Source organism: Adiantum capillus-veneris, chromosome 2 (genome assembly GCF_014529385.1).
Source record: "Adiantum capillus-veneris isolate H3 chromosome 2, ASM1452938v2, whole genome shotgun sequence".
Taxonomy (NCBI): domain Eukaryota; kingdom Viridiplantae; phylum Streptophyta; class Polypodiopsida; order Polypodiales; family Pteridaceae; genus Adiantum; species Adiantum capillus-veneris.
Window position 1 is genome coordinate 139,584,921 of NC_140932.1, and position 26,269 is coordinate 139,611,189.

Sequence of the window (26,269 nt, forward strand, 5' to 3'; positions counted from 1 at the left end):
TTTAATAATTCTTTTATAAAAAAATTACCATAACATAAGCTTATACATTCCCAGTTGAACTTCTCATTTCTTAAGTAGATATTGAGGCATGATTTGTTTGTTTTTCATTCTTACGTACACTCAAGTTGAGATGTGTGCCATCCTTTCTAATCTAGTTTTATTTTGCATTTACGTGATGTAAACATCCTCACATGAGTTTCATTTTGGCATAATGTGCACACAGCAGTATATTTGCCTTCCAATTGTGGTAATTCTTGAGCTTATAACCCATCCTTAGGATATATATAAGTCTTCAATTGCCCTTGTAAGAAATGCCATCTAGGTGCATCAACATGATGGTAGGCAACAATGCTCTCTTGGTCTTGATCGGATTACTATGCACTTTATTAGGCGGCAAGTTGGATGTGCAAGCAATCAGCGATGTGCACATAGTATTGCTCGAACCGCCTTCCTTTGTTCAAAGGAATGAGCTTTTGCAAGGGAAGATGTATAAAGATCAAGGAGCTTTTTCAAAAGTGAGGTATCATCATTAGCTTTTTCAAGCTCTAGTCCTCTTTATTGGTGGCCAAATGAAATGTGGTGAACTAAAAATCTATTTTGCTAATAGAAGAATTAACTTCAACCACATATTTATGTTGTCTTCCTATTTATTTATTTATTTATGTTTATCTTTTTTGGGGGACGGGGGTCTAACCACTAATTCAAATTCCTTATTAACTTTACTTATTTCATTTTTATGCATAGAGACATGGCCATGCTCCATAGAAGCTTATTAGAGCAGAGCCATAATAACATATTACAAGAAGTGTTTGGTGCTGAAGCCATGGAACGAAAGCTCTATAGCTACACCTACCTTGTTAATGGCTTTGCTGCAACTATGTCTTCTCAAGAGGTAATTTGCACATCAATCTTAAAGTAAAGTCTTGGAGCTACATGACTAATCAATTCTACTATTTTATTTGTTTCTTAAACTAATTGAGATTTACATTTTTTTAAAAAGGTGACACAAATTTGGCATTTTAAAATAAAAGGTTGTATAAAAAAAAATTAAAGGGATCATTTACAAATTAAAATAAGTCTTTTAGAACAAAAAGGTATAAAAAAGCTATGAAGCTCTTTAAAGGAGGGATCCATTTACAAACTAAAAATTTGGATTAGAAAATTTATATGCCTTTCTTTTTGTTCTCCAAGGCATGTGCTAACATGCCAAGACCTCAATTTTCGCTACTCTAAGGAAAAACATTTTTCAAATATTTGTATGCAATTAGGTCTCCCCTATCTCAGAAAAATAAAAATTCTTTCAAAACGTATTAAGTGCATAAGTGAAGGGTGACTTTAGGGAATGAAAAGACAGATGAAGGTGGAAAGTCAAAAGACCTTTTGTGCCCATGTAAACAGGTGTTCTTTTTCTTTTTCATTTTTTCTCTAGCGTTTTCTCTCTCTCTCTCTCTCTCTCTCTCTCTCTCTCTCTGTGTTGTATCCGTCCTTTCAAGCTAATATTGTTGCAAATCTATGTGCTTTGTCATTGTCTGTTGTTATGTGCTATAAATTAACGCATCGTTTTTCTTAGTGTTGAGAGGAATCCTTGAATTAGGAATACCTTTTAATTTTTTTAAGCCATTAGGAATCTTTGAAGTAGGGATAGTGTAGAACTGGGGATATTTGATATCCTAAACCACACTAAAGTTAAAAAAGCTATTACTATTTTGAGAGCCTTTTTGGCATAACCTCACTTTTTTTCCTTCTCGAAAGAAGAATCTTCATTGACCTACCCAAAGATCAAGGGGCCATAGAGTTTTTGCTAATGAAAAATTGAATGTTTTTTTGCCTGGCTTTAAAATGATTTTTGGATGCAAAAGCTGCAATTGGTTGGAGGCTACTAATTATGCAAAAAAGTGTATGAAAAAATCTAGCAAGATTTGATAGCTTTTAAACCTATAACTGATAAAAAAACATAAATAGCAAGACAAGGTTAGACTTATTTTCTCTATCGATTAACTCATAAAGAATGCTTTTTGGTGAGAAATCGAGCCTCACGCATTTCCATCTCCCAAAATTGTCTATTTATGTAGGTACTACTTAGTATGTAGCATTGCTTCCGAAGAAGTGTAGCATATGCATGCCATTCTTGTCAAATTATGTCCTACTAGTCTAGCTCTCTGCCCTCTCTCTCTCTCTCTCTCTCTCTCGCAGTTGTTGGGGGATTGCAGGGTACACTGGTTGATTGCATGAGCTTGCACCACATGGCCCCGGGGGAGGGGGGGATACCTCCCTGTTTTATATATAGTATAGATACATCACATATCCGTACAATTATATACAACATTCAATTTAGGGAGCTTCAATAAATGCAACCCTATCTAATGACAAAGTTTTAATCGAGAATACTTCATGCCAAGTATTTTGATAGCGTGGAGAAATTTTAAGATCTTCAATACACTCCAATAAATAATAGTTAAATAATGTTGACACCATAAAGAGAGAGATTAGTGGTTAACCAAGACATTAGTCATTTCCCCCAAAATATGCAGCAAAAGGAAGTGGTGTGGTGTATAAGTCTCTAGGTTTACTAAAACAAATACATTCCAATTCTAAAAACTAGTGTTGAAACAAATTTTTTTGTCATTGATTGGAAATTTTGGATTTTTTTTGCAAATGACTCATAATTGTGATTAATGTGACATTTCAGGCAGCTATATTTAGAAGAATTCCCAAAGTGATCAGGGTAGAAAAAGATAGTAAGATGGAAAAGCTTACGACGTATACACCTACATATCTTGGCTTGCCATACAAAGCATGGGGGAAAACATCCCCATCAAGTGTTGGTGGAGCAGGTGAGGGTATAGTAATTGGTATGGTAGATACAGGCATCGATCCCTCACACCCCAGCTTTGCAAATACAACTTCCAATCCCTACTACAACCCAAAATATTTCACTCGCCATTTTAAAGGGGAATGTGAGGCTATAACAAACGAAGACCAGCAAAGCTTTTGCAATGGAAAGATAGTAGCAGCACATCATTTTGCTAAAGCAGCCAAAAGGAGTGGTTTGTTCAATCCTACAGTTGATTATGATTCTCCGTTTGATGGTGATGGACATGGAACGTGAGAAATCCAACCTCTTCCCTTATTTTTTTTAAAAAGTAAACATAAATGACCTAAAGATTATATTGTTAGTAAGCCAAAATATTCTATGAATCCATGAGAAAGGTTATAGATTGGTCAAGTCCACTAAAATGAAATTTGCACTTAGCCACTAAACTTTTACACTAAGATGATTTGATACTTGACCGAAGGAGCTAGCTTGGTTGGTTGAGCATTCATCCTCCATGACCCGGGTCATGGGTTCAAATGCAGCCACAAACGACCCTGGTAGCGCTCATGAACGTTTTTACACCCTCGCATGGGAAAGTGCAATTTGCTACCAAAAAGATGATTTGATACTTGTTTCTTCTTAATAGATTTTCCATTTATCCTTGCCTTTAGAATGGTGGTTAAAGCTCCCCTTTTTTTTTTAAAGTACAAAAATTACATAGAATTTTTTACTTCCTTTCAAAGGAAAATTGTTATCTAACATTGCTGGGTGACATACATATGCAAACACAAGCATGCACACACATGTAAATGTATGTATACATGGGAGCTAATTGGTCGTCATGGCTATATTAGCATGGACAGAGACATTCATAGTAATTTCGATGCTTTCAAATAACTCTTGCTAGCATGCTCATCATATTGCCATGCATCCCCTTGAATCTTGAGTTAACAACTAGAACATATGAAACCATATCTCTCTCTCTCTCTCTCTCTCTCTCTCTCTCTCTCTCTCTCACACACACACACACACACACACACACACACACACACACACCCTTTGAGGACACACATGAGTCGCCACTTCCGATGAAAACTTTGGCAATATACATTTTCCACCTCAAATTTCATCTGTCATTCTTTTATGTGCAAATAATATTGACCCTTGATTTTCTTAATCACTTATGTAGATTTCTTCTTTGCATGTGAGTTCCCTTTCATGTGTGATTTTGTGGCTCTAGTGTATACTTTCTCAACCAAACCCATTTCATTCACCACTTTACAAGGAATGCAGTTCTTCTTTCTTTGCAAGAGAAAATAACATGAGCATAAAAAATTGCACATGATTGCATGCTCATTGTGAATATGTTACTAGGCACACTTCATCTATTGCTGCGGGGAACTATGGGACTGTTGTCCAAGTTGCTGGGATGATATTTGGCAATGCAAGTGGAATGGCTCCGAGAGCAAGGTAAGGACAATTTGTGCTTGCAATATGTATACAACCAGTTTTAAAAGCCTTTTAAAGAGGAATCTACACCAAATTCAAGGGACAAACAATGGTTAAGATCCCATTGGGAAAAATTTTACAGGAGATAATTAGTGACTTAACATCACAGTCTCCTCCCCTCCCCCTCAAAAAGACAAGTGGGATATTTTAATGTTCTTATTAAATTGCAAGGTGTAGGGTAAAAATCACTTAAAGAAGGCATTTATAGTATGGCATTATCGCTAATATCATAAATTCAAGCTATGAGATGGGGTCACGAATCACCGTTGTTGTAACAATAACTATTTCCAAAGAGTTATTGTCATTCGACCGTACACAAGTCTAACCTTTTTTTTTTTGCATTCTATCATGCACTGCTTGGAAAGCTTGTGCAGATCGATAATGCAAAACTTTGTAGTTACAACGCTAAAAATTAAATTTTCAAGACTTTGAGAAACTTCAAGAGGAAAAATATAGGAAGTTTAGTGTCTGAATTAAATGTTTGCACAAGATCTATAAAAAGTTTACTATAGGACCTGTCTAGAAATTTAATTTTCAAGACTTTGAGAAACTTCGAGAGGAAAAATATAGGAAGTTAATTGTCTGAAATAAATGTTTGCACAAGATCTTCTTGTTAAATATTATAGGTTTTCCAACCTTTTTTGGCTAATTTTGTGGGTAGGATTTAAATGAAATGTTCAAGCATTACTTGTAGATTCTTTTTGTTAAGGGAAAAGACACTGTGTATCGAGGTGGTCTAATAACGCTACATGCTTGAAGAAACAAGCCTATAAATCCAATCTAAGACGACATGTTTTGATCCATTTAATACCTTGCTAACCATAGATAGGTTCTTGTAAAATAGGTTGGCGATATACAAAGCACTCTATCCTAGCTTTGGTGGTTTCTACTCTGACGTGGTTGCAGCTATAGAAAAGGTATTATCAACACACACTCTCTCTCTCTCTCTCTCTCTCTCTCTCTCATGCACACACATTGCCCCCCATAGTGTGGGTACATACACTTGCATAAAGAGGGCAAGGTAGCACAAACCATTGAGCTTTGATCTCATCTTTTTGACTTAAAGCTCTCATATATAGTTATGGTCATGTGGACATCTCTCTCTCTCTCTCTCTCACACACACACACACACACACACACACACACTCGCCCCTAAAGTATTATTTCCCTAGTAAAGATACATTGCGTACACACAAGCCTTCTCTCTCTTGTTGGCACATTATTTTTGTTTCATTGAGAATAGAAACATACTACTTTGAGCAAGAGGTCATATAAACTATTCGAAGGTTGGACTATACGAAAAGTAAAAAACCTTGACAATGTATAGCTAGGGAAGCCACGATGAGTGCTACTTGGAAGCAACAGAGGGTTCTAAAGGATGATCCTAAAGAGTTCATACAGAATGTTATAGCTCACTCTAGATACCAGCTAGGATATTACTAGTAGAGGAACACTAGAAAGACATAAATCGTTAGGTTACAATGCAGAAATGCTATTAGTCATGGAAGACAACAAAAGATGTTGGACACATCAAATCCTTGTAAATAATTTTTTGAGCATGATGTTTACACACACACATGCACAACAAGAATAGCCACTTCAATTGACTAAAAATGTTGTTGGGTTGAAATGCTGTGTGCGGGTGGTGACGTTGCAGGCAGTGGAGGATGGAGTAGATATACTCAACCTGTCAATAGGTCCAAGCAGGCCACCGCGTGGGGTGGCCACCTTCTTCAATGTTGTCGACTTGGCACTCCTTGTTGCCGTGAAGGCTGGTGTTTTTGTGGTGCAGGCTGCGGGCAACCTTGGTTCCTCCCCTTTCTCTGTCGTCTCCTTCAGCCCTTGGATCTTCACGGTCGCCGCCACCCGCCATGACCGCACTTATCCCAATTCTATCATTCTGGGCAACAACTCAACCATCAATGGCCTCGGCCTCTCGCGTATGCTACCTGCCATTCTTTCTCCGATGGTCACGTGTGTGTGTTATGCCTGTTTATTTTTGTTTTGATGATAGTGATGTGTATTTTCGCTTTTGTAGGAGGTTGTGCGTGCGTGTGTTAGTGCTGGTGATACATGCTTTGTCTCTGTAAGTGACTGAAAAGATCTGCATTGCATAGTAGGTCATTGTGTATCAGAAAAATCTTAAATTGTTTGAACTTTAGTATATGTTTCCAGTCAGGAAAAGCTGTATTTAAGCACATAGGGGATATCCTTGACTCCTGTTTTCGGTGCCTGTGGTATTTTATGATATAAATAAGAATTGAGCTCCAATTGAATCCTTGGTAATCAAGCTTAGATCTTCCTTTTGCAAGCCAAAAGGCTACTTGGCTTACCATGTGTTGGGGCCATAGGCCTATGTCAGCAAAATGCAAACCCTCACAACACATGACCCAGAGAAACAGTGAGCGGCGCCCAACTGCAGCTGGGCTTAACTACAAGAGAGGCAGACATAGACACAAAAACTACAGGTTATACGTAAAGAAAATGTACGGGGCCAACACCTTCTAGTTAAAGGACCATGTTTTTAAGTCTCACAAGCCTTATGCACAAGTGAAAAGTCTTGCTATGCTGGGTTGTTCTGTTTCCAAGTTGTGGCCCGCTAGCTTGCAGGTGTTGCAATTGACCGCTTCTCATGAGAGTAATTGAACGTTTTTGAGAGGGCGAGACATGCTCATTGGATTTCAGCCAAGTGCTTCTAAAGCCTATTCCTCAATCTAAGTCTTCTCTCTTGCATTGACAAAGCAATACACTCACACATCTGAGTGGTGAGGTTCCCATGATTGAGCAGGAAGGGCAGCTTCCTCTTTGCAAAGGGGGCCGCCCGGCTCTAGGTCTAGAGCTTTCAGTTGCAGTGGTTGTTCCATTGTCACGTGGGGTTGAGGCAGGGGTGACATAAAGTAGTTGTTCCATAAGCTTGGTGGACGAGAGACCGAGTAGTGGATATTCTCGATGCGTCAGAGGATGGATGTGGGAGCATTAGTTAGGGAATACTTCATGGTTTGAGGAGGAAATCCGGATTGAGGATGAGTTATGCATAAGATGCAAGCACTTGAATGAAGATGGGTTCTAAGAAGCTTTGAGAAAATGTAGATGCTTTTTGAAAAGAAGGTTGCTTTTTGAGTGGCATCTGTGCATGAGACTGTATCCGGGGATGCCTAGGGAGTGTTGGTGTAAAGCATGGTTTTTAGCTCATAAGTTTTTATTGAGTTTTGAACAGGTTCAAAAACAAGTCCCCACTTCTGGCTATTCTTGGCAGATTCGATCCCTCTCTCCCTCTTTTTAGCCGCAGCCAGGAGGCGCCTTATTTCTACCTCCTCCAGGAAAAATGAGGCGCCCCCAGTTTGCCCTATTCTTGCCACTCCCGATGCGTATTAAACATAGGTACCGGGAACGGCAAACCGGAACTGGGAACGACAACTGGTATAAAATGCCATTCCCTGTTTCGGACACTCACGTCTGAAACACAGAACGGGTTTTCGGAACGGGAAGCTAGATTGAGAACGGGGAACGGCAACCTGAAAAGGGCTATTCCCTGTTACTATGCTATAAAAAGCTCCAGTTGGCACCCTCACTTGCACACCCAGCTCCTCGGAACCCAAGGTGCCCCTATTGTGAGAAGAAGCTACGGAGATTCTACCCCGACATATTAGCAAGTTCACGCAATGACATTGCGATTGGAGGTTGCTTTCCATGCCGAGACAGATGGCAATCTATGTATTAGTTCTACCAGTGTGCTCACAAACAAAAAGAGCAAGCTCACTTTATTCCAGTCAAGAAAGCAATCAAAGCAATCATATGGCTAGGGTTTTTCTAGAGCATATTTTTTGTAAGGATTCTAGATACTAATCCTTAATTAAGTACTTAAACTCATGATTAAGACTTAAGAAACTTGAACTGTACTCAGAGATAAGACTTAGAAGACTCTGTGTTGATTGATTGAACTGTTGAAAACTGAGTACAATAAGCTCCTTATATAGGAGATGAAGAGACATAAATGGAAAGACACGTCTCATGGTGAAGAGACGCGACTTTAGACGTAAAGACACATTCTTTCGGCGAAGGGCTGCAACCATTGGGCGAAGAGTCGCACTCGTAGAGGGAAGGTGTGTGACCAGTTGTCGAAGGAGTGTGGCTTTTGGCGAAGAGGCACGTCTCTTGGGCAAAGGGGTGTGACCATCCATGCATAGGGGTCCTCCTTGGCATGGCACTTCGCGTATCTGCAACTAGGAGTAGATGTATTGCTGTTAACATAGTCACAATCGTGACATTCCCTCCCATTTAAAATGAGAGCCCGTGTGAAGGAAATGACTTCTGATGTTGATAGAACTTTGGAAAAGCATTGAATCTTCGAAAATCTTCAATCTTTGAGTTATCGGAAACCTTTGTCTTGAACCTTTGCTTCTTGCGAAACCTTTTTGCTTTGACTACTAAATCCCATGTCATTGCATTATTCAAAGACTTTTTAGAGGAATCTGGCTTAATCAGGTTGACTGCAACAAGAGGTTGATCTTCAAAATTCTTTATGCGATGTAATTTCTGGTTCAAAATCTTCCAGTAACTGCGAAATATTTGGGGAAGAGGAAATCTTTTCAAGGTACTCTTCAGATGGGGTAACTTTAACTTTAGTAATCACTGAAGAGGATTTTGGCTTGAGACTGTAATCATCTTCCAAGAATGAATCCCAAAATTCTTCAGAATCATCTTCAGGAACTGTCACTTCATGACTTGCAATTGGCATATCATCATCCAGTAAAGAATAAAAGAAAGCATAGTCAGTTTCAGTCAGAATCTGCAACTATCTCCTTATCTTTGTCTGGTAACGAAGTATCACTTGGAAAAACTTCTTGCTTGAAATCATCTTTGTCTTCAACAATTGATTCAGGAGAAGTTAATGAATTCAAAAATTCATCAATAATAACATCTGCATCTGCATCGGAAATCATATTCTCTTCGTAATCCACTGTATCATGTCGTTTGACTAGTACACGTGAGGCTTGAATCACTCTTTCCGCATGAGAAAGCCCGTGTAAAGTCAATTCACGTCCATCTTTGAACAAATTGATAGTATGTCCTTGAAAGCTAATTGCTGGATCATATTGGAATAACCAATGCTGACCAAGAATCATGTCGTAATAACATAAAGGCATGACTTCAAAATCCAGTTGATTTGCATAAGTTTGAATCTCAAACTGCAACCGTCGAACTGTTTGATCACAAGTCAAAGTTGATCCATCTACTAATTCCACATCATATAAGTGAGATGTCTTCTGAGTTGGCAAACCAAGCTGTTGAACTATTTGAGTGTTGACGAAATTATTAGAGCATCCGTTGTCCACCAAAACATTGATGGAGCGACCATTGAGCCTTCCAAGAAGGCTCAAAACTTGCTTTGAGAGGCTCCAAAACTGAAGAATTGCATTGAGCATGCTTCATAAGAATAGTCGTATCCTCTGAGACACGAATCGTATTGACCACTGATTTTCCTTTATTCTTAGCAGAATCTGGTTGTTCAGAATTCGATGATGTTTCTGCGTTGGAATTTCTTTTTGAATCAGACGGATTTGGTTTCTTTGGACATTGATACCATCTATGGTCACCATCGCAAATTGTACATAATCCATCCTTCTTTGAAGTCAAAGATCCATTTGACGAAGAGCCTTGCTGAGTATTGGAATGCCGATCTTGAGAAAAATCACGTCCTTTACCACGATCAAGTGGAGGAACATGTGAAGAAGATCTGCTTTGAGATTGTCGATCTTGAGAATAGAACCTTGAAGTTGAATAAGGTTGCGTTGCTTGCTGAGACTGATGTTGTTGACTTTGGCTATAGCTGTCTCTACGATCGCGCTGAGAAAAGCGAGAGATGTTTGAAGATTTGTCACCAGGGAGAAAATTCCGTGTAGGGCGTCGATTATCGCAAAGACGCTCCACATATGCAATTTCAGCATCCAAGGTGGTAGGGTTGTATTTGTGCACATCGTCCTTCAAGTTGGGTTCAAGTCCGTCGATAAAGCTGTGAAGTTTATTAGAGGGACTAAGAGTCTCTATCTCTAGAGTTAGCCTTTGGAACTCTGTGACGTATGCTGCCAAGGAACTTGTCTGGCTCAGGCGGCGAAGAGAGGACCGGGCATGAAAATCCGCATTGGCAAGTTCGAATGCCTTGCGAATAGCACACCAGAATTTATCCCAAGAAGGTGTGTGTTTACCATCAGCAACCTGTCATTGCCACCAAAGAAATGCTGTGCCCTTGAGCAGAGAACTAGCAAGTGCAACTTTTTTACTCTCGACCAAGTCCGTGTTGGACAAGTAGACCTCCATTTTGAATAGCCATTGGTCTAGCACGCGCTTGTCGTGGCGACCAGTGTATGGTTCCGGCAGTTTAACATCAAGCTTCTTCTTCTGTGCAGCATTAAAAATTTTATAAAGTAATTGAAGTTCGTGATTGTCTACCTCTTCAGTTGGATCTGGTTCGTCTGGTTCATCCACTGAAGCTTCGGAAGAATGTGTTGAAGATGCTGCATTAGTAGTCCGAGAAACAGCAGGACGACTTCGAGAAGTGTTTTGCGTCTGCATCTCATCCAAGTGAGTGTGAAGTGATGCGAGGCTTATGGAAAGTGTGGCCATCTGCTCCTTGATAAGAGTAAGGGCATTTTCAGATTGACCACCTCCGTCCTGAGAATTCGGCATGGTTACGCTTCAAAGGGAACTCTCGAACAGGTGTAAGTTCTGGTTCGGGAACAGGTTCTGAGACCGGTACAGCTTCTGTGACAGAAGCACCTGTGGGGAACTGTAGCGTCCTCCGGGACTGGTGCCGGCTCCGGCAAATCGGAAATGACAAGGACTTCTCGTTTCGGTAAGATTTCGTCGAGAATCTCGTCTATCTCGTCGAAGGCGTCGTCGGCCATGATGGCGAAAAGTTCCGCGCGCGCACCAGGTGCCGACCACAATTTGCAGCGCTGGAAGTTGGCAGAAGAGTATTCGAACTGGCCAGCGGAGAGCTCCCACGCTGCAAATAGGCCATCGCTGGTGTGTTTGGGGTAATTTTTTAATGGTTTGGGATTTTAAAGGTGTTCACCTAGGCTTAAAAAATTTGGTTTTGGGTGGGCAACTTAAATCAAGTGCATGGCCGGGTGGTTTTAATAAAAAACCTTGCTTTGAATTTGACAAGCTGCCAGCGTAAAAAACTGCCCAGCGCAAGAAATTCAGCAACGTAGAATTCTGCCCAGTGTTTCCAGAATTCGTTTCAGCGTTTCAGCATGGCAGCGTTTCAGCGTTTCAGCATGAGGGTGCGCCAAGGGGTGCCTGGGGAAGGGGTGTGCGCAAGAAGGAAAGGCACGAGTACCACCTGCTTAGCCGAGTAAAAAGGCACAATTCAGCCCACTGATTCAGCAATCCAGCATCAAGAGGCACATCCTTTCGCACGAAGGGGTGTGAATGCGAGGAGGTACTTGTTTGCCAGGGCCATGTCCTTTCATAGGAAAGGGTGCGAGCACACATGCGCAAAGAGGTGCAATCCGATGAAGGGGTGCGAGCTTTTCGGGTACGCCACACACACACGTAGCCCTTCTGTCTTTTATTTTATGTAATTAACAAAGAAGTTGAATTCCATCTTTCTTCTGCTTCCATGCAACTCCGGGAAGGGGGGGAGAGGGTAGCGGTGAGGGTGAGAGGCTCACAACCTTCGGGTCCCGGAAATTTTTTTGCTCTGATACCACTGTAAAGATTCTAGGTACTAATCCTTAATTAAGTACTTAAACTCATGATTAAGACTTAAGAAACTTGAACTGTACTTAGAGATGAGACTTAGAAGACTCTGTGTTGATTGATTGAACTGTTGAAAACTGAGTACAATAGGCTCCTTATATATGAGACGAAGAGACATAAATGAGAAGACACGTCTCATGGTGAAGAGACGCGACTTTAGACGTAAAGACACATCCTTTCGACGAAGAGCTGCAACCATTGGGCGAAGAGTCGCATCCGTAGAGCGAAGGGGTGTGACCAGTCGTCGAAGGAGTGTGGCTTTTGGCGAAGAGGCACGTCTCTTAGGCGAAGGGGTGTCACTATCCACGCGCAGGGGTCCTCCTTGGCATGGCACTTCGCGTATCTGCAACTAGGAGTAGATGTGTTGTTGTCAACATAGTCACAATCGTGACATTTTTAAGCATCATGGGATGCCCAAGTCTATTGTGAGTGATCGAGATCCTCACATGAAAGCAACCTTGTCACGAAGTCTAATTTTTCTTTTGCATATCATCCCCAAACGGATGTGCAGAGTGAGATCGTCAATTCCTCAGTATTGGACATGTTGAAATCAATTTCACAATATTGAAGATGTTGAAATCTTGTGTGTTGAACAGATAGTCTGACTTGGAAAAGTATTTGTCCCTTGTCGAGTACACGTATAACAATACCGTACATTTGTCTACGTATGGGGAAGGCACTCTTTGAGATTCTTTATGGTAAGCCTTTGCTTCCTTCGATTCTTTTAATTAAGGATAAGTAAGATATTTATAGCAGATGATTTTGTTTGGGATATGGATATTGCCTATGGGCAAGCTAAGAGAGCAATATTACGCTCTCAGAAAAAACATAAGAGAGTTGGGGACAAGCACATAAGGAATTTGGACTTAAGAGTCTGAGTTAATCTTACTCAAGTTTGAGAAAGTCAACCTAGTACCGAGGAAACTCGTGAGATTGAGGAAACAGAAGAAATGCTCCAACCGGAGCAGATTATTCATCATCAAGAGCGGCCACCAAAGTTTGGAAAGATTACACAAAAGTATCTGGTACTCAAGGACTACTCTACCTTGGACGCTCTGTGGATGACCGAGTAGGAATTAACATCTTATCCCAAGATTCTGCAAGAATATGTACAAGCACTATCGATGGCAACTGTTTAGAAGCCAGAGGGATGTTGCTAAATGGACTATTTTTGTAAGGTGCAACGGAAGTGAATGTTGATCTTGCTCAAGTTGAGTGCTCCAAACTGTGCTCAAGGGATCCTTTTACTTACGAAAGGGAGAGCCTTCCGTTCCTTTAGTGAGAGAGTGCAATGATCACAAACAAAGTGAATGCTACTGTGAATGAAGGTGTTGAGAGAGAGAGAGAGAGAGAGAGAGAGAGAGAGAGAGAGAGAAGAATACGACACCAAACGGTTCTCAAACCCTCCTCCAAGGGCCCCCCTCTCAGAGAAGTCTATGCTATTGATTGCACAAATCTGGTGATCTAGATACAATGGACTTGCCGACGATGTCGACGACAATGACGACGACGACGACGAGGATGGGCTGAATCTGCGGTGTCTAAGTGCTGAAAACTGAAAACGCTGATGTGCTTGGGCTGAATCTGACGCCGGTGTAAGGTGCAGCGGAATGAATGTTTGAACTTTGCTCAAGATGAGTGCTCCAAACTGTGCTCAAGGGTTCCTTTTACTTATGGAAGGGAGAGCCTTCCGTTCCTTTAGTGAGAGAGTGCAATGGACACAAACAAAGTGAATGGACACAGTGAATGGAAGTGCATGAGACTGAGAGATAGAGAAGAGAATACGACACCAGAGACGTTGTAAAACCCTCCTCCGAAGGCCCCACTCTCTATGGCGAGAGCGGTCTACTTATGATTGCACAAATCTCTACAATGCTTGGACTCGTCGACGAGACGGGCTGAAATCTGAAAATGCTAAGGGCTGAAATCTGCAAATCTTTATTTGCTGAATTCTGACTCTATGTCGATGACGACAATGCGACGACGACGCGCTGAAAACGTAGATGCTGAAATCTGTGTTTTCCGGGCTGAATCTGTAAACCTTGCGGAATCTGACCGTGCGGCGAGGAAGTGCTGCGGGAAGGTGAGATCTGCGAGGTTCAGGGGTTCTACTGTGGAGTCTGACTGCTGAAAATTGAAAACGCTGGTGCTTGTGGAGATTCCGTCGCGAAGATCTGCAAAAACGCTAAAGTGTCTTGCAGATGCAAAAACGCTAGGGCTGAAAATTGTCCTATTGTTGCCAGTTGTCCTGCAGATGCAAAACGCTAGGCTTCTTGGTGTGTCTTGCTACTGCCGGGGCTGATTTGCTGTGCACAAAACGCCAGGCTGCCTGTGGATGAAAACGCTAGGTCCTTGCAGATGCAAAAACGCTAGCTCTGCTGATGTGGGGGGTCTTGCTGAGAAGTTGCCTGTTGAGCAAGGTGCTCCTGCTGCCTCTTCTGCCAGAAAGTGGCAGCGCTAGGTTTCTATTTATACAACTTAGCAAAATCGCCCTACCTACTTTTCAACAAAAGTCACTTAAAAATAATAAGTGAAAAATGTCAAAAATAGGGAAAATAGGTTCAATGCACTGCAAAATGCTCCTGATGGATTCTGATGGTAATGCTGATGACCATGCTGTGTGCAACCAGAGGATATGCATCTAATCTAAGTGTCTGGACATGCAGGTCTGCGAACAGACTCGCAAAAGTGCCAGATTACTTCCTATTCTAGACTGACTTGACTGAACTGAACCCTGGTCATGCTGTAGCTTGTCTACGGACACATATGGTTGGATGTGTCACGTGACATCCCCTTCTTTTCAAAGTGAGGTACTGGTACTGAACTGTATGGCGTCGAGAGAGATCGACAATAGCATCCGGAATCCTGGAAAGGACTCTTCGCCCGGCCCACTCTGATGCGTGTGTCATGCGATACTTGAACTTCATAAAGGTCTGCAACGCTTGCTTCTCTAGGCCGCACCAAAAGCAACACAAAGTCTTATGTGGCTCCTTCAATGCTTCAACTTCGTCGAGAGTCATGCGTCTATCTTTGTCAAGAATCTCCATGGTTGAAAATTCCTGAAACCACTTCCAAATGAAAAACATGAACATACCCATTCCATGGAAAGTGAGTGGATAAAATCTCGTCTTCCTCAAAGACTGTGCATGCAATGTAGACGAACAAATAGACGGAGTGCCAACCCGTTCACCACACATACCCAAACAATGAGATCGAATCTTGTGTTTCCGATCTAAATCAATCAATTGTGGCAAATCACAATGGACATGCCTATGCTTGATGCTCAAGCTGTCTTGTGCTCTTTCTACGACTGTGTCATGCCAAGGAATAGACATGGAATGTGACTTCCTTGAATGCAAACATTTCAGCTTTCCATGAACAATCTGCAAAAATCCGTGCTCATTCATGAATGGAACGTGCTCAACGTACAATATGTCATGCCTAGGAAAAGGGATCACATAAAGACGATGACTAAAATACAGGAAACGATCACGAATGAAACACTCGAACAATGCCTGCTGACTAATTATTCGAACTCATAATACTTCCTGTGGGGGTTCGCTGGACCTAGGCTCAAGAGCCAAGATTGGTTCTTCCTGAGGGGGTTCTTTGGACCTGGGCTCGAGAGCCAAGATCGGTTCTTCCTGAGGGGGTTCTTTGGACCTCGACTCGAAAGCCAAGATCGGTTCTTCGTGATTGATCGAATCTGCAATGAGGTTAGCTTCACTAGAAAAAGCATCAACTAAACCATCATCCTGGTGAACAATCCCGTCTTGATCACAAATCATCATGCTTGTGAGAAATCACATCGTGATCATCATGCAAATCATCATGCTCATGCTTATCATCATGCAAATCCTGTGTGGCATGCTTTGGAGAAGAAGAAACGGAGAGAGTCTCTTTCTCCTGATTCTGTTCAAACTGCGCCTGCACAATAGAAAAGAGTCGCAAGAACTCTTTCATGTGTTGGTCGCTCTTTTCTTTTCTTGCTTTGTTCTCGCGATCAAATTCTGCTTCTCTTGCTTTGTCTACCAAGCGTGCTTGCTCGTACTCACGCTCGATGGCTACCAATCTTTCTTTGCATTTACGTGCTATGGCTGCCACTCGTTCTTCGTATTTACGTTCTATGACCGCCATTTCTGCGTCGCTTCCTAGCTTACTGTCCATCATCATCTTGTCAAAAGCTGCCATAGGATCTAGTGCAATCTTTGGCGTAGATGGGGAAGGGTCGGAAAAACCTCCTGGTGAGGAAAACTCTGCTTCGCCACTCCCATGGTCACCACCTCCAAGCGAAGTATCCATTCCGCTTCGAGTGATGACCATCCACTGAAGTCTTGGGTTCTTAAGTTCTCGAGGAACTTGGGTTCTTGTGGATCTTGGGTGCTTGGGTTCTTGGGGGTCTTGAGTTCTTGAGGTTCTTGAGGGTCTTGAGGTTCTTGAGGTTCTTCTTTCGCTTGCAATCTGTGTTAGAGAAGGATCTTCTCTTCACCCGAGTTTCTGCTCTTTTCCGTGGGCGCACCCCTTGGTGGCCTTGCGCTCACACCAAGGTTGCTTTTTCCCACGTCACGTCGAGTGGCCGGCCGCTAAGTGCACGGTCTGCTCTCAATGAGTGAAAAGAGGCACAAGGGAAGGTTGGACAAGCCCTTCTTTCGTGGGTTTTCTGTCACTCTTCAAAAACACGATTAGGAATCGACACGCCCAAGTGAACTTGGGTTCGTGCGATCTCAACAAGCAAAGAAAATTTTTGTGGTTCTTGTGGTTTTTTTCTTGAGTGATACAGAACACTGCCAAAGCTCTGATACCAACGTAAGGTGCAACGGAATGAATGTTTGAACTTTGCTCAAGATGAGTGCTCCGAACTGTGCTCAAGGGTTCCTTTTACTTACGGAAGGGAGAGCCTTCCGTTCCTTTAGTGAGAGAGTGCAATGGACACAAACAAAGTGAATGGACACAGTGAATGGAAGTGCATGAGACTGAGAGATAGAGAAGAGAATACGTCACCAGAGACGTTGTAAAACCCTCCTCCGAAGGCCCCACTCTCTATGGCGAGAGCGGTCTACTTATGATTGCACAAATCTCTACAATGCTTGGACTTGCCGACGATGTTGATGACGATGAGGACGACGACGAGGCGGGCTGAAATCTGAAAATGCTAAGGGCTGAAATCTGCAAATCTTTATTTGCTGAATTCTGACTCTATGTCAATGACGACGATGCGACGACGACGCGCTGAAAACGCAGATGCTGAAATTTGCGTTTTCCGGGCTGAATCTGTAAACCTTGCAGAATCTAACCGTGTGGCGAGGAACTGCTGCGGGAAGGTGAGATCTGCGAGGTTCGGGAGTTTGATTGCTGAAAACTGAAAACGCTGGTGCTTGTGGAGATTCCGTCGCGAAGATCTGCATTGTGCAAAAACGCTAAAGTGTCTTGCAGATGCAAAAACGCTAGGGCAGAAAATTGTCCTGTTGTTGCCGGTTGTCCTGCAGATGCAAAATGCTAGGCTTCTTGGTGTGTCTTGCTGCTGCCGGGGCTGATCTGCTGTGCACAAAACGCCAGGCTGCTTGTGGATGAAAACGCTAGGTCCGTGCAGATGCAAAAACGCTAGCTCTGCTGATGTGGGGGGTCTTGCTGAGAAGTTGCCTGTTGAGCAAGGTGCTCCTGCTGCCTCTTCTGCCAGAAAGTGCTAGCGCTAGGTTTCTATTTATACAACTTAGCAAAATTGCCCTACCTACTTTCCAACAAAAGTCACTTAAAAATAATAAGTGAAAAATGTCAAAAATAGGGAAAATAGGTTTAATGCACTGCAAAATGCTCCTGATGGATTCTAATGGTAATGCTGATGACCATGCTGTGTGCAACCAGAGGATCTAATCTAAGTGTGTGGACATGCACGGTCTGCAAACAGACTCACAAAAGTGCCAGATCACTTCCTATTCTAGACTGACTTGACCGAACCGAACCCTGGTCATGCTGTAGCTTGTCTACAGACACATAGGGTTGGATGTGTCACGTGACAGCCGGAATCTGCAAACGCTACGCTAAGTGTTGCAAACTGAAAACGCCAAGCTGAATCTGCTGCTGATGAAAACGCTAGGCTGATATGTAGTAAAAACGCTATTTGCTTTTGTAGGTTGGAAATGCTAGGGCCTCCTGCCGGTCTTGCTAAGAAGGTGCTCTGCAAGTTGCCGGAGCTTCTTCTGCCTCTTCTGCCAGAAAGTGCTAGCGCTAGGTTTCTTTTGTAGTAGCTTAACAAATTTGCCCTACTCACTTTTCCAACAAAGGCACTTATTAAATAATAAGTGAAAAATGAGTAAATAGGGAAAATGGGTTCTATGCACTGTAAAATGCTCATGATGGTTAATGAATGTCATGCTGATGATCATGCTGTGTGCAACCAGAGGATATGCAACTACGCTAAGTGCCTATACATGCACGGCTCGTGCACAGGCTCGCAAAGGTGTCAGAACACTTCCTAAGCAACCCGAACCCTAGACCTGAAGTAGCTTGTCCACATGCACATAGGCTGAGATGTGCACGTGACAACTTTCTTTTTTTTCTGAGTAATTTCTATTTAATGAAATTAGGATATTTTGAATGTGTACACTTGAACTGTTAAAGTTAGGAATTGTAGATCTATTGGAACCATCAGGAACAAACAATTGTGATGTGTCATATGATGTGTGACATTAAGCATCATGAAGGAGTTGTTCCGTAAGTTCGGTGGGAAAGACTGGGAAATGGGTATTCCCGATGCATCATAGGAGCATCGGATAGGGAATACTCCATTGGTATGGGAGGAAATCCAAAACGAGAAAAGGATTACGCGTAAAGATGCAAGCACAAGAATAAAGATGGGTTTTGAGAAGCTTTTTTTAAAAAGCAGGATATTTTTAAGTGCTTTCTGGGAAAACAGATGCTTTCCCGCGAGGAAATCTATGTTTGCATTGCATTTGTGTATCAGGTTGTCTCTAGGGACGCTTGGGAAGTGCAGTGTAGCACCAAATTTCAGCTCCCACAGTTTCTATTGAGTTTTGAACAGGTTCACACTCTTTTTAAAAGAGTGACCAACTGCCCACTTAAAAATAAAGCTTGGACAAGAGGCGGCGCCTGCCCCCGCCCCCCAATCTGCTAATAACAGCCAACTCTCTCTCTCTCTCTCTCTCTCTCTCTCTCTCTCTCTCTCTCTCTCTCTCTCTCTCTCTTTCCAGCTATTCCAAGGCTACATGCATTTGCTATTGTTGTGGGAGTTTCACCGGCTATTCTTGCTGCCTGCCAGAACCTAGCACAAGGAGACCCTGTTGTGTCGGAGCCGCTAGTGATCGCTAGAAGGGGGCTTTCTGTACTTGGTGCAACAGGTGAAGTTTGTGATTACGCTATGAATCGTTGTTCTTGTGTTTGTGTTTTTGCAGGTATTCCATCTCAGAGAAGAATCAAGGAGGCTTCGGCTTACGCTCGAGGATTCCAGAAAGGGAATCCGGTAACGGTTTGCGCTTTGAGTACATACAGGAAAGGTATCTACATTGAGAGCTAGTCTCTCGGATTTCCTTTATGGGAAGGAAACGACTATCGAGTCTAGATCTAGAATGGAGGGGTTTCTTCGGTTCTTGTGGTCGCAAAAAGATTCTTCCTGAATAAAGATTCTTTTTTTGGGGGGGGACCAGCCCATATCTTCTAGTCCCCAATATTGTGTCGATCTTCTTCCAAGTCTCTTTTGATCAATATTCTATTTACTTTCAGCTTATTGATTATTTGTGTGCACTCTCATTTGTGACAGGTGGTGTCGGGTATCCTGAGTGTAAGATTGGGAACTTCGGTTTCTTGTTTAGGAAGTTGTAGTAGTGTTTGTAAAGACTAGCTCTTTCTTTGTGACGTGATAACCCACTCTTGCATGTGACACAAGTTGACGTATATTTGAAACCACCTTTTCTATGCAGTAATCCTGCAATGGAAAAGGCAAACATCTGATCTTCAAAAGTAATGTCTCTGAAGGTGGAAACTGGTAGATAAGGTGTCACGTACACAGCTAACCTTATGTGCATGTGGACAAGCTAACTCCTATCTCTAGGGTTAAGGACAACCTAGGAAGTGTCTTGGCACCCTAGTGAGCCTGCATGCAAGACTTGCATGCCTAGAAGCTTTAGAGTAGTTGCGTACCCTCTGATTGGACATGAGCACAACCAGTGTTTGCTAGGTGTAGGCATTGAGAAGTGTTCCTATATAGTTACATTAGTACCCAGCCTAGGTATTTATTTGCATGTGAAGCACCTCTTATAAGTGAGTTTATTAACTCGTTAATAAGTGACATTTTAAGAAATTGTGGGTTTTTGCTGGCATAGCTTTAATTCCATATATAAGAGAACCTAGGGGTCTTTTCTCAAGCATAAGTCAATACCTCACCAAGTACCCACAGTAACTCAGCATCTCTAGCGTTTTTGCACTAGATCAGCTACAACACCCCATGTGCACAAGCATTTTCAGTTTCAGCCATAACCTCTCCGTACCATCGCAGATCCAGCCATCAATACTAGCGTTTTCAATTTTCAGCTCAAGACAGCAGATCAGCCAGCAATTTCAGATTTCAGCCCTAGCCTCATCATCAGATCACAGTCACAAGCCAGATCAGCCCTAGCATTTTCAGTTTTCAGCCCTTAGCCTCACAGATCCAAGCATTAGTAGCAAGATCCCATCAACATCTCAGCATCTAGGACCATTGTATCAACATTTGTGCAATCTAAAGCAAAAACCTCTCTAGCAATAGAGAGGAGGGCCCTTGGTTGGGACCCCATTTGGGTTTAGTCTTCTCTCTCTCTCTCTCTCTCTCTCTCTCTCTCTCTCTCTCTCTCTCTCTCAGAACCTTCACTCAATATCATTCTCTTCTCTCTCTCTCTCTGGTCTTTGCACATCCCTTATGAATTTAAAGGACCTCTCTCATTCAATAAAAAAAACCTTGAGTATGCACTGAGCATTCACCATCAATAAACTTCCGTTGCACATTACAAAAGCGCCCCAAAATCTTTGGGTGTATGTTGCAAGGGTGTTTGAGGGGTACATCCTTAGGCCAAACCAAACAGTGTTGCCAGCTCCATATGAAACTTACGTATGAAACGAGGTTTCATAGTTATGAAACATGTTTCAATTATCTTCTGAAAGAAAGAAACGCAGTATATAAAAAACTAAAAAATATAACCATATTTAATTAATCTAGTGAAATTTCCTATAGACATGGTTCAAAACACTCAAACCTTATAGACACAATTAAGCAGAAAAGTTACAAAGAACACATCATGTGATGCATCTCATTGGCAACTGCTAACAATCTAGTAAAATTTGAGCAAACAAAGGTTCACGGCTAGAGCATGCCACAAACTACAATCTCCACCATTTTGAAATAATAGTTTGTTGCAACATAGATAAAAGATATCTAAGCTATCAGCCAATGAGTATTCAAATGCTCAAAACAAGAACAATGTGACTCTCCGAAAGGATTCAAGTTTTCACGATAGAAACCCCTTTGGAGTAAAGTAGGGTTAAGGTATAAAAAACACGTTTCATATGAAAGAAACGTTTCGTAAGTTTCATATGGTATAAAACACGTTTCTGTGTAACACTGATACCAAGTTTAAAGTATGCCTACTTCAAACGTTTCCTCAAGGAAGGTCAGATAGAAGGCGATTTGAAAGTCACACAAGGTTTTGGGACTGTTAGGTTTCTTGGTTAGGGCAGCCTACCATGGGCACTATCTATGAGGAAAGAGGTGACTCGCAGCAACTTGGATTCCTTCGTGAAGTTAATGTTGCTGAACAGAACGTCCAATTGTTGTAGAAACTTGAGAGCATTGTAAGAACCTTGGACGCCTAAAAAGGTGAAAAATTTGATTGTAGCACCACCATCCTTGAAGGGTTTGTGTTGGGGGTGCCGAATAATAATAATAGTGATGATGTTGCCCATCAAATGAATAAGAAGGCGGAGGATGAGCAGCAGGTGGTGGTGGTGGAACAGAAGGGTGTGTGCAGAAGGCAAAGGTGATACTGCTTTGGAAGTGACGTGTATGTTCTCCGGAAGCCACATGCTTGAAGATACCTTGAGAAATTGAGAACTAGTGTACCATGATTAGATAGTTCTCCTTCAATGTTGAAGGGTCACGTTTGTTACCCTCACCTTTTATTGGATTTGCAATTCAATACCTTCAAGTTTAAAAAATGGTGGTGTGATTTGCAAAATATTACTTGAATTTCAAAAAACGGGTGTTCGAAAGCATTTGCTTCTAAGGATGAGCTTGACATAAGGATCAGAATTACTTCTCACATGCTTCACTGCTAGTCCCTTTGCCTCCACTACGCTGCAAGTTTTTGCCATTCATCAGTGCTTGTTTTGTGTCGTGGTTTGGTTGTTTTCATGCATTCGAGCTCTATGGGTTCCGTAATCTGTAATGGCATATTTTGTTTGACTTTCTGGAACTGTGACTATATACCCGATTCCTTTCTCTTCCTTTCGTGTGCTGATTGGTTTCTCTTTTCTTGCTGTTTAGTTGGTACCAAAGGCACAAGGATGCAGAGCTTGGTTTTAGCGAAGGATGCAGCAAGGAATTACACTGTTGAGGAAATTGCATTGGAAGAGTGTCAGGGTGGGCAGAATTTTGAGAAAGATGAAGTAGAAGGGAAAATATTGGTTTGCACATTCACTCTCAGTTTTCTCATTGGAAGAGCGTCTGTAAAGAATGTGGAGGCTACTGCAAAGGAACTATCTGCTAGTGGAGTTATTTTCACAATAAGCTCTTGGATGCAAGGCATCAATCTGCATGTTGAGTTCATGCCAGTTGAGATTCCTATGATTATTATCCCAAGTGCAAGTGACTCAAAGGTTTGACCTTATCTAAGATTCTAGGCTTTTTATTGTTGTTAATGTAAAACACCAAAAGGCTGAATTGTTCGCTTGATTGGGTGCTGACTTGCACCTCAAGATTCTTGTGGTTTGTGGGGTTTCTCGTCGAAGATGGGCTGGAACCCTTTTCAGCATGCCAGAATTTCAGCATATTATGCGTGCCTTTTCAGGCAATTTCAGGATGTATCATACCTAATCCTCCTCTCTCGGTAGTCGCATAGTTTTTCTCTGTAGTATTCAGCTGGCTACTTGCATAGCAGATTCAAAATCCATTGTACCTTCACCAGGTTGAGACATCACACAACCACTGACAGAGTTTGAGGCATGCACATGAAAAATTTTGTTCCAATCCAGCCTCTTAAGAATAGTGCAATGCAGCTCATGTGTTCAGGATATTTGTTATCATCAGAGTTCTTTATGACATGGAATTTCTTGCTTGTGCTTCCGTGCATGCCTAGTCGAATGTGTGTGTATTTCTGGTTTAGTACTTGTTCATGTTCCATGCTCGATAATCCTGACAACGCTCATCACAACTTGACCATTGTGCTTTCTTTTTTGGAAGCCATAGAGTGTATGTATTTGGTGTGTTTGTCTGTGTGCTGAAGTGCATGTGTGGTCTGGGAGCATGTGGGAACAACGTAGCCCCTGTACGTTTCCAGGATTGTTGCCAAGAGTTTTAGGTTAGTGATTTTGATCTTTTGCAGGCCTTACTGGATTATTGTACTGGGTCATCTCTGAAGGGATTATATGAACAACCATCTGGAAGGATAGTGGGCGCAAATGCAAGGTATAGTCATGAAACTCCAAGAGTGGCATCATACTCATCAAGGGGGCCAGATCCTGCAACCTTCAACTTTAGAGCTGCTGACGTGCTGAAGCCAAACATTGCGGCTCCTGGTAGTTATATATGGGGTGCTTGGACGCCTCATGGAGTTGATGCAGAAGATTTTGAAGGTATTTTTTCTTGCTTTGTTTGTTTTTGGAAATCTGCAAAGCCAGATACTTCTGTATGGTGTAAGGGAGATTAATCTATCTGGTCAGCTGATTTGGGGCATTGCCAATTTATCCCCATTTGTTTTGTAGGAGAGAAATTTGCACTATTGTCGGGAACTAGTATGGCAACACCCCATATCGCTGGAATTGCAGCCCTTGTAAAGCAGAGCAATCCGGATTTGAGTGTGTCCGGAATTGCATCAGCCTTGTCCACAACGGCAATCATGAGGGACGGTAAGGGAAGCTCACTGTTGACAGAGGACCTTCTGTCTCCCAAGCGTTCGGACCTAGCCACTCCCTTTGATGTGGGATGTGGACTGGTAAATGCGACAGCAGCTATGAACCCTGGTCTCATTTTCAATGCTGGTAAGCAATTCATGTCTGCTTGTAGATTTATGTCGTTTGATCAATTTGCTTGTGTTCGAAAATCTCTCTCTCCAGATACACACAGCAGTGAATGTAAGCACATCTTATCCATCAGCCTGACAAGCAATTAACAGGGTACAAAGACTACGTACGTTTTTTATGCGCGGTGGACGGTGCTGCTGGAGAGGTCAAGCGAGCTCTTGGGAAAAGCTGTGCGAGTATCGGTGCAAGCAAGGAGCTGGCCACAAACTTAAATGCTCCATATATAACCATAGCTGCTTTAGAAGGCAGGCTGACGGTGATTAGAGAGGTGATGCATGTTGGCAACTCAACAGAGTTGTATGAAGTGAGTGTCAAGGTGCCCGAAGGGGTATCTCTGGAGGTGAGTCCCTCTATTTTCATGTTGGACTGCAAGGAGGCTCAAAGGCTTGAAGTAACTGTGGAGCCCTCTTCTTCAAGAAGAAAGTCCACCCCAAGCTTTGGCAGTATTCTTTTCAAGGGAAGTCATGGCCACTCTGCTCAAATTCCTGTGGTCATCATATCCACATCAGCTGCCTCAGGGAAACATTGATTCTTATTCGCCACCTGTGATTTGGAGAATTTATTTGTAAACTAATACACAAATCCTTTTGACTCCTTAATAAACAATATTCTGGATAAAATAAACTCAAATTTTGGGTGGGTGTTTCCTTTTCTAATATGGTAATACCCAGTTATGAGTCAGACTATTTCTCATATTAGTGTTTCTAGATAAATGGCTTGTGATAAATGCTACACATTTCTATATTTTGTATCGGACGTAAAGATTTAACGGTGATTTAATGTCATTCACAAGTGTGGTGTGTTTGACGAAAACTGGCTTTTGTGGCCTGCTTAAGGAAGGATGCTTGTCATTGCTAGCCGGCTGTGGAAATTTAGTTGCAAATGCAAGTCATAAGTTTGATTGGCATTTGTAAATTATGTTTATTTGAAGGGTGTTATCTTATTTGACAATTCATGAATTGTACCACTAAGATCTTTTACCATGAGCGTGGGGAAGGTAGTAGGGAGAGGTATTTACAATAGGAACGGCTTTCCCAATGGGGAAGTTGATAACACCCATTGAGCGTAGCCCATGAGCCTCAAACTAATTTGGCGACATCTTTTTCTCCTCTCCCAGCTCACCCCCAACAGCAGAGCACATTGCTTATTACAATTTGCAGCGACCCATGTAAACTATTGCCTATCGTTTGCACAGGCGGTCATCAAGGTTATGCTCTCTTATCTCATTGAATTTGATGCCCTCTCCCACATTAACATAAGCTTCACTTGAAATCTAAGAGGAAAAACATCTTCACAGACAAGTTTGCCTTTGTTACTATGCAAATGTGTCTTGTTTGTGTTGAAGGCAGGTTCCACTCGATCCAGTGATGAAGAACGAGAGCTTGCAAAAGTAAAATGGGGAAGGCTAAAATTTTTGTTGTTCCAAGAGCTACTTGTGCTACAAGTCATGGTGTGACTATTTATGAGATTATTGCCATGGTAATGAGAACCTCTTGTTTTCATGTTTGAGTTGGGGTGTTGTAATACCTTTATGGATACTTTACCCTCTTCTCCTTCTCTTTTGAAAAATCCTATATATGGGTTTACACAAATGATATGAAAAGGCATTTTTTAATAATTTCAAAGGATTTTTATTATATGGATTTTAAAATACCATTGGAAACTCCTATCTATGCTCCTCAATCTTCTTGAACTTCACAAGTTGCCACACCTCATTTGGGACACAGAGATTGCACCAACGCCATATTCGAGATGTGTGAACCGAGTCTCATGGGCACAAACGCATCTTATTGATACATCTTGTCTTGTGGGTACTCTTGGACTTGACTTCTATAGTTGTTGAAGCTATCAATTTGACAAAAAATCAGTATCTCATGTGCAGATCTTTTAAAGGTAAGG

The 26,269-nt window shown here is 42.0% G+C and overlaps 1 protein-coding gene across 1 annotated transcript; it reads left to right on the forward strand.

Moving 5' to 3' along the window:
• The first annotated feature begins 317 nt into the window (after window positions 1–317).
• LOC147463734 (subtilisin-like protease SBT2.3) lies at window positions 318–25,051 on the forward strand. The gene is made up of 10 exons (XM_086490519.1): window positions 318–520; window positions 745–892; window positions 2,690–3,105; window positions 4,190–4,285; window positions 5,169–5,241; window positions 5,982–6,264; window positions 22,617–22,948; window positions 23,674–23,923; window positions 24,053–24,328; window positions 24,463–25,051. The coding sequence occupies exons 1-10, from the start codon at window positions 333–335 to the stop codon at window positions 24,897–24,899; spliced, it is 2,499 nt and encodes an 832-aa protein (XP_086346645.1). The 5' UTR covers window positions 318–332; the 3' UTR covers window positions 24,900–25,051.
• Window positions 25,052–26,269: the final 1,218 nt, after the last annotated feature.